Genomic DNA, 15510 nt, shown 5'->3' on the forward strand with positions numbered 1-15510 from the left:
GAAGAAAACTAGTAAGAGAGGAACAAAATGGTACCTAAATAAAATGACAACACTCTTCTATTTTCTCACTTGGGTAAAAGAATCGTAAGCCCATTAGATTCATATGCTAGTCACTCAAACATAACAGAAACATTTCTTGAAAAATTTTGGCCATTGGAAACAATTCTAAAGGAATTAACAGATTAGTTAGCTCACGTTACCCTCAGAGAAAAACAACCAAACCATCTAATCATGTTGCTTAAAGATACATAACTCGAGTTATATATTTTATGGCTGGATAATGGCACTGAAAATGATTTCGGAAAACTTTTAAAAGATCTGAAAATTTACTTCTAAGGACTTTAAAGATTAAATCTTCAAGTTGTGTGTGATTTGGAAAACTGCTATGCCAATTTTACCAACTATAGATGAAGAGGACTTGAAAAGAAACACACCCTTCTTAAGAGAGAATACCCTTACTTCCTTAAACTTTCAAAATAGTTTTATGAAAGAATTTGAACAGGACTTTCATCATATTTGAGAAATGTTGTCATGTCCATCATATCTACACAAGTGCTATCAAAAAACCCAGAGAGTTCCTACCAGCAGCATATGCTCCTTATAAAAGGGCAAATGCCTCCTCATAGCCCTTACATAATTCTGAGCAGGGGGCCACCGGGGTGGGGGAGGGTTATGAGGGAGGCGGCTGAGTGGGCACAGATGGGGCTTTGCGGTGGGTGAAAGACATGTTCTGGAATCGGAAGGGGTGGCTGCACAACAGTGTGAATGACCTAAATGCTGCTGAATTGGTCACTTTAAAATGGTTAATTTTACCTTCATGTGAAATTCACCTCAACGAAGTTATTTTTTTAATTCTAAGAAAACCCACAAGTGTCAGTATTTTCTCACAACTATCGCACTTTTTACCGTGATTGTTACTTTACCACATACAGTTTACTTTCCCTTATTCTAACACTTGTAGAAAGAAATAGAAGAAAAGGTTACATTCCTTTTCAACTTTTCAAGCTCTACAATTTTCAGGGCTACTTCTAACAGCTTTCATTTCAGAAAAGCCTCTCAAAGTCAAACACATAAGCGAACGGAGACAATGCGGACTGGCTTCGCTCACACATGCGAACAAGAAGCACACGCACCGAAGCAGCGTGGCCCGGCGTGCTGGCGCTTACCTGAATCACCCCCTCCATCATGCTCACCATCTTGTTGACTATGGCAATCACTTTGTGAGTACGCTCTGTAGGACTGACATCGGGTCTGTACTGGCTTGACAATACATACCGACATGCCATATATAATACATATGTAGGTGACAACTTAAAATGGACTGTAGAGCTATTAGTATAATTTATAATGGCAGATAAAAATGAATCTTCAGCTGTGAAAAGATTTCAAAAAAGAAGAAAAAGAAAAAAAAAACAAAAAAAACCCATGAAAATCAGATGGAGAAAAATGGAACAAGAAATAATTCACTAACAATGGAATCTGAAATTACTCACAACTTTCCCTGAATTCAATGCTTGCGGGCAGTATGAGTTCAGGCCCAGGAGCATCCTGAGTTCTGAAAAGAGAAAGAGGCCATCTCTTAACCTCAGGTCACTTGGCCAGTAATAGTCAACTTACACAGGCTTCTGCAGCTGTTCTCAAAATCTCTACACAGTTCTTCACATTGTAAACAGCCCAATGACGTGTTTTCACATGGAAACCATTCAAATATTCAGATGAACACGCGGGGAGTGGTCCCACCCCCACACCTCACAGACGCCAGCCCCTGAAGCACCTGCTTCCGCCAGGGGAACATATCTGACCACGACTCTCTATTATTCATGAAGACTTCGCGCATGGCGTAGGGACTGGGCTGTCGTGCACCTGCTACGGAAATGGTTCGAGTGACCACAAAAAGGCACTGCTGGGAGACACAGAGGAAAGCTAAACCACGGTGGGCCCGAACCTGAGCCCCCACACCTGAAGGAGAACAAGCGGCCAAGAGCCAGACGCTGCCCTCTCTTCTGACCCCCAAGAGGGACCCTGCAGATCCCAGCAGTCGCTCAGTGCTGGCATTCCTCAAGCTCACAGTGAAGCACTCCTTTAAAAAAAAAAAAAAAAAAAAAAAAGACCTCCTACTCACATTTCTAATTAAAGTCACATAAACTCCAGACACTTTTCATCGTCTAGCCTGACACTATAAAAACAAGGAACCACCAGAAAAGTAAACTGAGAGCAACTATAATCTGGAACACTTCTCAGAAGTAGCACTACACTAATGTTTATGCATTTCCAGGTATCCTGATCAAAGTAGTTCAAAGCTTAGGGGCGTTTCTGTTTCTAGAAGAGTCCTTCAAACAGTGGCTCACCCTGCGCCCATGGGGAAGACAGAAGGGTCGCTGTTCTGTGAAGTTTTCCTTTCAGTTACGAATACACCACATGGAGGTGTGCGTCCAGCAGGACACGATGTAAACCAGGATTCTGTGCTGTGTACTTGATCAAACAATGTCTGAAGGCTGTAAGTCAGCACAGAATTTCTAGAATGTGTAAGATGAACAGTCACCGATCCGATTCAGATCTCCTGGCTGTCACAGTTATACCGTTCTCCACGGCGTTCAGCTTAGCTGCTCTTTCACACAGATGTGAGATTCGAATCTCAAGCAATTTAATTATTACTCTATGTTAGTCTGCTACTAACTATATTTTGTGTACAAGCCAGATAAGTCCCGTCGCCCTAACACACTGGCAAGTGATTAGGTTCCTTACGAGTTTAAATCTTTATCATTTTAGTTCAGCTTTAACAGAGATGATCAGGATAAACTTTCCAAAAATCTGTTCTCAACTAGATTAAGAAATTTAAAATTGACAATAAAAGCGAAGAAACGTGTATTGTGTCCTTTCCACAAACCTGACTGAAAAGTAAATAGTGAGGCTACAATGACTTAGACTGGGATGAAGACAACCACTGAGATAAATACTGTAGCAAACAACAGAGAGGTCAGTAGTCACAGAAGCGTCACATGTGGTGAAGTGGAGAGTCAGCGCCACTGTCGGTATTTACGAATCAGTGAGGGGCTGAAAGGACATGTTCAGCAGCAACCGCTCATGCATTTATCCGGGATTCAACAGCTGCTTCAAAAATGAAGAAAAGAGGGAAAGAGCTGACAGTGGCCGCAGGTCTCTACGGCCACAGACGCAAGTGGCTCCTGCCCGACGGCCCGCGCTCCCGTCCCGTCCCCGTGCACTGAGGCCTCGACGAGAAAATACAACACCAGTCACCCCAAACTATCAGAATTGCTAGAAGGACAAACAAAATTCTTTTCACCAAATTATAGGCTTCAAAGCTTCTTATCTAGTCTGTGATTTGCAATTTGGATTTAACTCAACAATTTAGGTATAAAAAAGCTGTTACAGACAGAATTTAAATGCTCAACTCTGTTAACGTGTCTTTCTTAACTGCCACATGCATGGACATCTAAAACCACAGAGATCTTTTATCCGCTAAACAATAAACTGGGTGAGCCTTACCAACTGTCTGCTTCATCCATTTAAGAAATCTGGTAAAAATAAAAAATTTAAAATCTCACTGAAAAAATTAAATGCAGCAGTGATATTTTAAAGAACTGCATTCAAAAAGATTTTTTTCCTTGACTAAAACTAGTGTTTTTTAAGCATGTTTATTTAAACAACTTAGGTTTTTACGAATATACCACAGAAGTATTGCTTATGCCCACACTGTCTACGTGAAAAACAAAGACTGAAAATCAAAGAATCACATTTCCATCACACTGTGACATCAACCAAATGATAACCTATTTACAGGTCACATAAACCCTCTGGAGACATCTGTGCTGACAGGATACAATCAGCCGTCAAACGGTAACATACAGCTTGCCTTTCTAAACACCTTGTTCTAGGATATACCATCAGAAACAAGCACAGACACAACAGAAAGTAGACTTATTATTACATCTAAAAACATTAACACAGCCAACAAAAATCCTCATAACCAAAAGCCCATGACAGAAACAAGGTAAAAACTTGAGATTTCCATACGATCCTAGAAACAGAATTACTGTGACAAATGCTAGTAAAATCTTGTAGCATACAGTGCCCCCTACTGGAAGATGGAAGATTAAAGAACTAGGTCAGCTGCCGGTCACCAAATTGGCACGTGACCTTGGGCTAGTCACGGGCCTCAGTTGTCGGACCTGGAAGAAAAGAGTTATTAGAATGGCTTCGAGAAAGATCCGAACAGATTTTTGGTGGGTGCCCCGGTGCCACCACCGACGACCAGCACGCGCAGTACAGGACGCAGGAGCTGTCTCCCCGCGGCTGTGTCTGTGTAGACGACCCTGCGGAAGTGCCCTGCGGCTCCGGTTCACCAGCATTTGGACTCATCACCGCTTATTTAATGTGTGAGGCACTGACACCCTTTTCAACATTTCAACAACTTTAAAAGTCACAAGGAAGTAGAATTCAGATTAAGGTAACGTGTACTTAAAACTCCTAAGAAAAGGAAATAACAAAAGGCAAAAAGAAGCTGTCTCTTCAAGAACAACAACAGAAGACGACGATATTCAGCTCCATCCATCTGGGCATGAAGACGCACAGCGTCAGGCAGAGACACAGTAACATCGTAATTCTTCACTCCACTTCAGGTCATTTTTGGCTTTGTGTATTTAAACATATAAGGATTTCGGCTACAAATAGGTGAAATGATTAGTGTTAGAGTGTCTTCATATAAAAATAATTAACTACTAAAATACTGTAAACACTTTCTGTCCCCGTGTTTTTACAGAACAGCACGTTTAAAACAGAAAGATGTTTAACTCTCAGTGCCTCCTGCCTCACCGGGACAGAGGGCACCGTGGCATCAGAGGGGCATGTGCAGCTGCTGACAAGGCCTTTTCTTCCAGTTGGGCAACACGAACAAAAAGTCATCTTTAAAACACTGCTACCCTTCTCTCGACGCCAGCCAGCCCTCAGGGCGTCAGTGAGCCGGACCCCAAGCCCTCCCAGGGTAGGCCCCCGGCCCCCCGCGACACAGCGCCGTCCCCTACCTGCCGTCGTGCCTGCGGGGGTCCTGCTGCTCCAGTCTGACCGTGGGCCTCACCGTCCCGCGCTCGGCCGTGCTGGGGGCAGCCGGCGCCCTGTCGCCGTCCAGCCTGGCGGTGCTCTAGGCCGAGGGAGAACGCAGAGCATTTACAGACAGCGAGCAAACAGGCCCCACCTGCACGGGCTGCCGCGGAAGCCCCGATGCCAGGCTGCCAGCAGGGGGAGGAGGGAGAGAGAGACGCAGGGGAAAAGCACAGAGCGGCAAAAGGCACGGCCGTGCCCAGGACGTCACGTGCACAGAAGCACGCCCAAGAAGGCAGGGTCGCTGAAGGAATAAGGATACACACACACAGCCGCTTTCCTTTACAAAGAGCTAAAAGTGGGCTTTCAGACAAAGGCGCGCGAAGTGGGGCGCACACGAGTGGGGCGTGCACGCAGCTGCTCCAAATGGTGCAGGACAGGAGCCGCCATCCCAAACGCTCTCTCAAACCAGCACAGAGCTGGGAGACACGTCCGCTCTGCAAAGTCAGGATCTTTGTCTTCCTTGTTAGGAAAGGACTGAAAAATGTGCTCCTTACTGCTTAACACCCCATGAAGAGTTTAACCGAAAGCTGGTTTAGTTCTTGCCCTTCATCCAGAGAGGAAAACCCACGTATGGCCCGACACGGTCCACTGAAGTCCCTGCAAGCAGCGTGCGTCCCTCAGCACCCACGGCGGATGGAAAGGGCCAGCTACCCATGTTATTAAGAGAACAATCAGAACGGGACCATTCAACTTACACGAAGAAATTCACTGAACCAAAAATATTATGTAAGATTTCTCAGTCTGTTTATCGTAGAAATTGAGCTTGACAACAGAAATCATTCTTGTCTTACTGACTAGAGAATAACTTTGGGCCGCAGCCTCACAGGTTTTCATGTTTTTCATAGAGGAGGTTATCCAACCTCCTTCATAAAAAATACCCCCTTTCATATGCTGTAAACACCTGACAGTGTTTTCATGTCTACAACGGCCGCGTAACAGTTCACTGTGGGCTATCAAAGGTCACTGAACTCATCCTTTATGAGGCTATTTAAAACGATCCACAGTGTCCTGACAGTCACGTCTGTAAACACATATATTCACGTATAATAATTACGTCCATAAAATCCAGTTATAGAAATACAACTGCTCAGCCAGGATGGCAGCACAGACTCCAAAAAACTGTTATAAATGGGTAAGGAGGGAATGGGACAGTAAGTTATGGTATGTTTGTAAGCTAATGTATTACAAAACAATTTTAGCTTGTTTTCAAATAAAATGATTACAAAATAACAGCCAAAGGAAGGACAGAATGGTATGTACGTGTGCAGATATTTACTTTTAAACGTATAAATGAACACACCCATGACATAGAGAGTTTAGAAAAGGATCCATGAAAATGTTATCAATAGTCAACTATTAATAGCAGATGAATGATTTTCATTTTCTTCTCAATTTATGGAGTTTTCGGTTGCGAGCACACATTTTTCTAAGAAAGTAAACTCTTGCTGAAGACAGCTGTGCCTGGTTCTGAGCACCCGCGCGCACTCTCAGGGGGTCCCTGCTGCAGTCAGCGCCCCGGGCGCCATCGCAGCACAGAGCAGCAGCGAACGTCCTGAGTGGGCCCCTCACCCCCTCCGCGGCCACAAACAAGGCAGCTAGCAGCTGGCAGCGCAGGCTGGCACCGAGAACTCAGAATACGGGGCTGTAATGACGAACGACTCCTGGACGCTCAAGGAAGACCTCGAGGAGGGACGTGGAACTGAGGCGGGAGCAGGAAGGAGCGAGCTGCGTGAAAACCAGCGGGGAGGACAGTCGGGGAAGAGCGAGGCTGCCGGGGCCCGGAAGGGAAGGGGCCGGTGTTCCGTGCGCCGGCCGGGTCGAGGGACGAGGTAGCAGGGCCGGAGGAGCCGGGCGAGCCAGAGGGAGGAGCGTGCGCTATCTGGGATGAGAAGCCACTGGGGGCCCGGAAAGCAGGGCGGTAACGGGAGTTAACTCTTATGTTGAGAACATGAGCCTGGCCGCGGGGAGAAGAGCGACCAGCCAGGGTAGCGGAACGGCCAACCAGAGGCCACACAACACTCGTGCCGTGTGACAACCACAGCCGCTGTCACAGCATGTAAGCAGCAACGGGCCGGGGCAGGCACCTGTGTACTACTTCAGATGAAGGCAAACGGAACGTGCGATACTGAACGTAGAGGCTGAGAAAAGGAAGGAAGCAAGGACAAGCAGTGACAGACTTCTGGAATGATGCCACGGATGAGGCACCACTTACTGACGGGGAAGGAGCAGGGTTTGAGAAAGAGCGGCGAGCCCTGCTCGGGCTGTGGTGCGTGCGAAACATGCGCCAGACATCACCACGGCCGTGTCAAGCAGCCTCTGGGGTCTGGAGAGGTCAGGGCCAAGAATACAGTCAAGGGTAATTAACACAGGTGTATTTTAGTTACTGACTGCCTAAGATCACCTAGGGAACAAGTGCAGATAGGCGAGAAGGGCCTTGGGTCTGAACTGTTTCAAGGTCAAGGAGTAGGAGCGGGGACGAGAAGCAATGGCAGGCGGGCCAGAGGTGGACTGAGCACCGATGGCAGAAACCGAGAGCGTGACGCTCTGGGGGCTGAAATCAGAAAGCGCCCTCAGTTCAGAAAGAGGAGACACAGGCGCTGGACTGGACCGTGTGGAGGCCACCAGAGCCCGGGACACACACGGCCCCTCTGACGGCAGGAGCCATGTGGGAGCTGAGGTGAGAAGATGGGGTGACGGGAAGTGGACCGCGGATAATTTCCACAAGAAATCATACTCGGGAGGGAAGCAGAAAGCTGGGCACAGGAGCTGGAGGGCACAGTGCGGCTGTTAAAAGCGGGAGCTGGGGCAGCGTGTCGGCCCTGCAGCTGCTGCACCTTGGCCTCAACCCAGCACAGCCAGAGCGGCCCCTTCCTGAAGGCAAAGGACTCGATGCCGTGTGCCGGTCCTGGGCCTGAGCAGGCCGGTCAACTACATGACTCCCGGGAGACACCCAAGCATCCGGCCGCCCTCGTGGAGATGGGCAAGCTGTCCCTGGGAGAGAGCCGGAGAGGACACGGAGACCGGGGCCCAGCCACCCTGCATCTCAGCACAGCCAGGCCACCTTGTCGCCCGCTGGGAGCCGAATACGGCACCTCGAGTACCACCAGCAGGACCGGCCAAGGAGCAGCCCAGGGGAGTCCAAACCACACTGTACAACCGTGAGCAAATAAGACGGGTGCCACTCCATCTGAGTCCATTACGTTTGTCACTGAGCAGGAGACAACCAGAATGAGGACACGCATTCCCTGATCACACAGACATAAGGGACAGCTGTGGGGGCAGCGTGCCTGCCAAGGTAAGCTCGCAGGTGCAGGAGAGGAAGGCCGCCGTCTTCAGGGCCCCCTGATGGAGAAGGGCGGGTTCTACAGGGGACGAGCCCGGGACACCCTGCTCGCAGGACATCACATGACTCCCCGCCCGGGGCCTCTGACGTGTCACCACGATACAGCCCGCATCAGGACAACCACAGTTAGAAGCCACTGTGAAGTCTGCTTTCCAGGAGCCCCAGGAGTCTGCTCCCAGCACTTCAGCCACAGTGCCCTAGTGCTGCCCAAACTTGGTCCCACCAGGTGACGCCTAGCACCCACCTTGCTTGTTGGTAGTGCTGCCCCACTGTGAACATCTCCTCCTAAGTCGAAAGTCGTCTCCTGAACAATTCTGCCAGATAAAAAAGGAAACACACAGAATTAATAAGGCATCGTTTTTCTTAATCCAAAAGGAACAGCTAAATACCCCACTTCAGCGATCAAGAAATCACTTTATCATCAGCATATAAATCACAGAATAAAAACGCTGGTAAGTCTTAACTCTTCTTACTGCTGTATACTTAATACTCTCAGGATCCTATTTTTTAAAGCTCTATTTTAATAACAATAAATGGAAAAGAACGGTCAAAGAACAAGGCAAGCTGCTTCACCCCGACGGCACATAAAAGCGCACAGTGTACAGGCATCACGAGCCTGTGTGTCGATGCAGGGAAAGCGGCGCTGCCCCGGAGAATAGCATAGGAGCTGGGCTGCCTTCCTCCAAGAGGCAATCTGACAGGTTTCGAGAAGCTCCTGGGCGGCACCACTCAGGCTACAATACGGCCTAGGCAACGCTCGGGTGGCTCACTCGGCTGGGTGTCCAACTCCTGATTCCGGGTTCATGGTACTGAATCCCACTTCGGACTCCATGCTGACAGCGTGGAGCCTGCTTAGGATTCATTCTCTCTCTTTCAAAAAAAAATAAATATATTTTTTTAAAAATTTAAAAATAGTCAATAACTTGAAGCAAGTTGTGGTTCTCTGGCACAAATGAGGGTAAATACAATCCATTAATCTCAGCCCAAGAGGGAGACCCAATGAAAGGAAAAAAAAGAACCCTAAAAACATCTGAAACCAACAGGACAGGTTAGTGCTTACATTTCCCGGGCTTCTGCACAAGATAATCAAAGAGAATGATAACCTCTCGGTTTCCATATTTGAAAGACAATGGTCTCGTTTCACAGCACTATGGTAACTTTAAACTTGTGTTTAAGCCCAATCTATAGACTGAAACCACAAAGAGATGTAGAAGTTCAAAACAACTCTTCAAATTAGAAAACCAGGTACAAATTCCTCCTCTATCTTGGCACTATAATTATAAAATCATCTTGAAATACAAAATAAGCGGCACCTGGGGGCTTAGTTGGTTAAGGAGCCGGCTCTTGGTTTTGGCCCAGGTCATATCTCACGCTTTCATGAGTTCAAGCCCCAGGTCAGGGTCTGTGCTGACAGCGCAGAGCTGCCTGCGACTCTCTCCTTTGGTCTCTTTCTGCCACTCCCTCGCATGTGCTCTCTCAAAAAATATGTAAACGTTAAAACAAAAAGTACAAAATAATATCACTTTAAAAGAGTAACCTGAGAAAGTAAAAGCTTTCACTAATAATTAACATCTCACCTATTTTCTGTTACCAAGATATTTAAAAAATAGAGAAACTATTCTCCTGGTTTCTAATGGTTTGAATGGGAAATTCAGTTTATTCTCTCTGGAAATGCAAACAGAAGTATGATACTTCAACCCCCTCTGTCATCTATCAAAGCCACATACACACCTTACCCATCCCTAACTCCCTCTTATGGATGTAGAGAGATACCGGCAAAGCCTTCTTGACTCCACCTGTAATTATCATCCTAGATGACAAATCCCCTAAACATCACACAAAGCTCATTATCTTTTTCCCCAAAGCTGATAAAGCTTTAAAATTTAATACGGACTCATTTGTACTGCATTCTGAATATGCTAAGTGATTACGAAGTGACTTTATTCATGACTCTGATGATATTACTTAGGTATGATCTTTGAGAGTAAGATCAGGTCTTGTTCACCTCAGCACTCAGAGCACAATGACACATGACACAGGTGCTCAGTGAATACAGACTAGAAAAATACCCAGTGAATAGGTGAATGAATGAATAAAATCCCCACACTGACCATCTACATGAAATTATGCTACCCTGCCAGTATACCATTCACTAAGGCTTTGAAAAACAGACCCTGAAACCTGCAATTAAGAACACGTGCATCGTGTATCTCATGAGGAACTAAAAAAAGAAGAACAAAGCCCAAAGTTACTGGAGAGAAGGAAAAATAAAATAAAATCAGAAATGAAAAGGAGACTTTATAACTAATACCCAGAAATACAAATAGCATAAGAGCCTACTATGAAAAAAAACTAAATGCCAACAAATTGGACAATCTCAAAGAAATGGATGAGTTCCTAGAAACATTCCCACAAACTACCAAGACTGAATCAGGATGAAATAGAAAATCCAAACAGACCAATTACTAGTAAAGAGATTGAATCATTAGTCAGAAACCTCACAACAAACAAAAGTCCAGGACCAGATGGCTTTACTGGTGATTTCTACCAAATATCCAAAGAGGAACTTATAACAATCCTTCTCACACTCTTATAAAATATAAAAGAGGAGGGACCTTTTCAAACTCATTTCACGAGACCAGCATTACCCTGGTACCAAAATCAGAGAAAGGCACTACAAGAAACGAAAATTAAAGAATATCCCTGATAAACACAGGTGCAAAAATCCTCACCAAAATATTAGCTGTGGGGAATAAGTTTAAGAATTCCCTGAGCTTCAGATCATGATCTCACGGTTCAAGCCCCACATCGGGCACTGTGGTGACAGCTAGCTCAGAGCCTGGAGCCTGTTTCAGATTCTGTGTCTCACTCTCTCTCTGACCCTCCACTGCTCATGCTGTCTCTATCTCTCTCAAAAATAAATAAAACATTAAAAAAAAAAAAAAAGAATTCCCTGAGCTTGCACCAATGGGTTAACAGGCTTAGGGCTGGAAACTACCACAGGGCAAGAGTCCAAGAGCAGGTAGAGGCGGAAAGCTCCTGCAGCAGGGTGAAAACGTCCAGAGCTAATTAGCGAGAAAAATGCCCTGTTAACCCTGAGGTGGCATGCTCTATCTTAGCCCCTGGACAAGTTAAGAAACTGATGTGGTGCCTGGTGCCTACAGTTAACAGTCATCTGCTTGGTGCCACGATTTTGTTTTGTACTGATCCAAACTCCCAACACCACACATCTTTGAACCCTCCTTTCGCTCACACACACGAGTTAATGATCACTGTTTCACTGTCTCTTTCTGCACGTCCATCACATTTGTAAGCCTTCTGATCCTAATAAATATGAAGTGAGGACCCTTACTTGGGGCTCTTTTCTCCTCCTGGACATTAGCCTCTCTCATATTCAATTCTGCATCTGCTTTCTTGCTGGACAAGAGAGAACTCCAGACTCAAAGCCTGCAACAATTAGCAAACTGAATTCAACAGTATATTAAAGGGATCACACCATGATCAAGTGGGACTTATTCCAGGGATGCAAGAATGACTTAATGCCTACAAATCAGTCAACATGATACACAATATTAACAAAATAAAGGATAAAATATGATTAACGCAATAGATGCAGAAAAAGCATCTGACAAAATTTAACATCAATTATGACAAAAACTCCCAACAATACGGGTATAGAGAGAATGTACATAAGAAAGGCCATACCTGCCATGAACACAGCTAACGGCACACTCGATGGTGAAGAGCCAAAAGCTCTTCCCCTAAGAGCAGGAACGAGACAAGGATGCCCACACTCACCACATTAACAGTTCTAGAAGTACTAGACACAGCAATTAGGCAAAAAAAGAAGTAAGAGGCATCCATACTGGAAAGGTAGAAATAAAATGTCACTATTTGCAGACTACATGGTATTATCTACAGGAAACCCTAAGCACTCCATCAAACAAGTGTTTAATAAATGAATTCAGTAAAGTTGGAGGCCACAAAATACAAAAAAAAAATAAGTTGCATTTCTATACACTAATAGTGAACCACCAAAAAGGCAAATAAGTGAATAATCTCACTTACATTTACATCAAAAAGAATAAAATACCTAGGAATAAATTTAACTGAGGTAGAAAACCTGTATGTTAAAAAGTACAAGCCATTAATGAAATAAATTGAAGAAGACAGAAGAAAATGGAAAGTTATTCCATGTTCACGGACTGGAAGAAATATTGTTAAAATGTGCATACCGACCAAAGCCACGCACAGACTCAATGCAATCCTTATCAACATTCTGATGGCATATTTTTACAGAAACACAACATAGTAAAAACCTGGTATAGAACCACCACAGAATACTCCGAGTAGCCAAAGCCATCTTGAAAAAAAGAACACAGCCGGAAGCATCATGCACAGTGATTTTAAACTACACTACAAAGCTACAGTAGTCAAAAAATAATACTAGCATAAACCCTGACCAAAAAAAGCACAGATCAATATAACAGAATAGAGCCAAGAAATAAACCTACATATATACGGTCAATTAATTTACAACAAACATGTCAAGAATATACAATGGGGAATGAAGAGTCTCTTCAATAAATGCTTACTAGGAAAACTGGGCAGCCACATGCAAAGGAACGAGATGGAACCATTATCTTACCCTAAACACAAAAATTACCTCAAAATGGATTAAAGAATGAATCTGAGACCTGAAACCATTAGAAAACTCCTAGAAGTAAACATGTCTGGCTCCTCGGTCCTGGTGATTTTTGGATCTGGCACCAAAAGAGGATCACAGCAAGTTAAAAAAAGCTTTTGCAGAACAAAGGAAACCGTCAACGAAATGAAAGGGCAGTATCTGGAATGGGAGAAAATATTTGGAAACCACACATCTGATAAAGGGGTTAATAATAGACATATGTAAGGAAATCACAAAACTCAATAGAAAACAACCAAAACAATCCAGTTAAAACATGAGCAAAGAATCTGAAGATATTTTTCTAAAGAAATACAGATGGTCGTCAATTAGTGCATGAAAAAGATGCTTGCCACACTAAGCCATCAGGGAAATGCAAATTAAAACAACAATGAGGGGCGCCCTGGGTTGCTCGGCTAAGTATCTGACTTCAGTTCCGGTCATGATCTCAAAGTTCGTGGGTTCGAGCCCCACATCAGGCTCTGTACTGACAGCTTGGAGCCTGGAACCTGCTTCAGACTCTGTCTCCCTCTCTCTCTGCTCGTCCCCTGCTCACACTCTGTCTCTCTCAAAAATAAACATTAGAAAAAAACTCTGAGATTTCGTCTCACTCTGTCAGAATGGCTATTACTGAAAACAGTAACAAGTGTTAGAGAAGAAGAGAAACAATAGGTGCTGGTGAGGATGTGGAGAAGACGGAGCCATCGTGCACTGCTGGTGGGGATGCAGATTTGTGCAGCCCCTGCGGAAAACAGTATGGAGGTTCCTCAAAAATTAAAACAGAAGTAACGTATGATCTAGCAATCCCACCTCTAGGTATGGACCTGAAGAAAATGGAAGCACGGACTTGAAAAGCTGTATCTGCACGCCCAGGCTCACGGCAGCGTTAGTTACAACAGCCGAGATATAAAAGCAGCCTGTGTCCCCTGGCAGATAAATGAATAAAGTCATGGCATGCGTACACGGGTGCGCACACATGCGCGCACACACACATGAATATTATTCAGCCAGAAGAAAGAAGTCTGCCGTTTGCCACAATAGGGATAGACCCTGAGAGCACTGGGCTAAATGAAATAATCCAGACGGAGAAAAACAAATACTGTCCATCTCACTTATATGTAGAATCTAAAAAAAAGAAAACAAAAGCTCATAGACACAGAGAACAGGCTGGTAGTTGCCCAAGGCAGAGGGTGTGAGGTGGGTGAAATGGGTCACAATGTAGAAAATTCCAGTTATGAAATAAAAGTCCTGAGGGCGTGATGCAGATCTCAAAGTTACTAAGAGAGTTAATCTTACAAGTTCTCATCACAAGTGGAAATAATATGCATATATCTGGTGATGGATGCTAACTGGACCGTGTGACCACTTAGCAATGTACACAAATACTGCATCAGCACACTGTGCCCCTGAAGCTAATATACGTCAACTATAGCTCAATTAACACACACATATATATACAGATGTCTGTGGGGAGAGAAAAAAAAAACAAACTTGGGTTATCAATCTAGAAATTTGTATAATAGTTTGACAATAGAACAAAATTATATGTTTATAAAGAAATGACAGTTCGTTCTAATCTATGGACATACGGGTAAGCACTGGCATACTCAACCGGTGGGCAGTTTCATGAGGTTTGTAGGAAAACATGTAATAATAATAAACATAAAATTTCACAGCACCTTCCCGTCGAGGAAACCTAAGCCGTGTCCTTGACATGATCCCTACTTCTGGGCAGAGATATAACGAGGAGCCAACTGCCAGCCTCCAAAGCAGGGAGCATTACGGCAGAACGGCGGGAGTGATCTCGCCACAGAAAACCTCTGGGGGCAACACTGGAGGGCTCATGGTGGCGGCGGTACAAAGGTCGCCTGAAGAGGCACGCCTGCGCTTGGCAGTGGGCGCAGACCGTCACCACTGCCACCAGTGGACCCAGGAGCTGAGACTCAGGCATAAAGCACGGCTGGGGGTAACTGTGAGAACTGCTGAAAACCAACACAGAACACACCGGAAGAAACCACTTCATATGATCATGTCTCTGGGATGAGGGCCAAGAAGAGCCTCAGGCGGCAGCGCGGTCTGGTACTGAGCGAAAGCAGCAGGGCTGAAGAAAAGCTGAGGATTAAAATGGAAGACACTACAAATAACAATAAAAAATGAAATGAAAAGAAACGGAGCGGAACGAAACCATCGGAGCAGGACTATCTGCTGACGGATGAGGCCTCGCACACGTCCCAACAGGAGACAGGACGTGCGGACGTGCCCGATAAATAAATACAACTTTAAAAAAGGAATATAAAACCAAGGTCCTCCCGGACACAAAGTGGGTGGACGAGGTTAGACACACATTCAGCTTCAAGCTGGA

The 15510-nt window shown here is 45.1% G+C and overlaps 1 protein-coding gene across 10 annotated transcripts in view; it reads right to left on the reverse strand.

The window, feature by feature from the left end:
* AFDN (afadin, adherens junction formation factor) overlaps window positions 1-15510 on the reverse strand; it is a 143678-nt gene that overhangs the window by 56480 nt on the left and 71688 nt on the right. For all 10 annotated transcript variants that reach the window (XM_039257145.1, XM_039257150.1, XM_039257141.1 and 7 more), the window contains exons 11-14: window positions 8709-8778; window positions 5043-5158; window positions 1494-1555; window positions 1167-1372 (exon numbers count right to left, since the gene is read on the reverse strand). In XM_039257145.1, coding sequence (XP_039113076.1) covers window positions 1167-1372; window positions 1494-1555; window positions 5043-5158; window positions 8709-8778 — 454 coding nt within the window. The remainder of the gene's footprint in view (window positions 1-1166; window positions 1373-1493; window positions 1556-5042; window positions 5159-8708; window positions 8779-15510) is intronic.

Source organism: Hyaena hyaena, unplaced genomic scaffold, assembly GCF_003009895.1.
Source record: "Hyaena hyaena isolate Hyena2069 unplaced genomic scaffold, ASM300989v1 scaffold_603, whole genome shotgun sequence".
Lineage (NCBI taxonomy): Eukaryota > Metazoa > Chordata > Mammalia > Carnivora > Hyaenidae > Hyaena > Hyaena hyaena.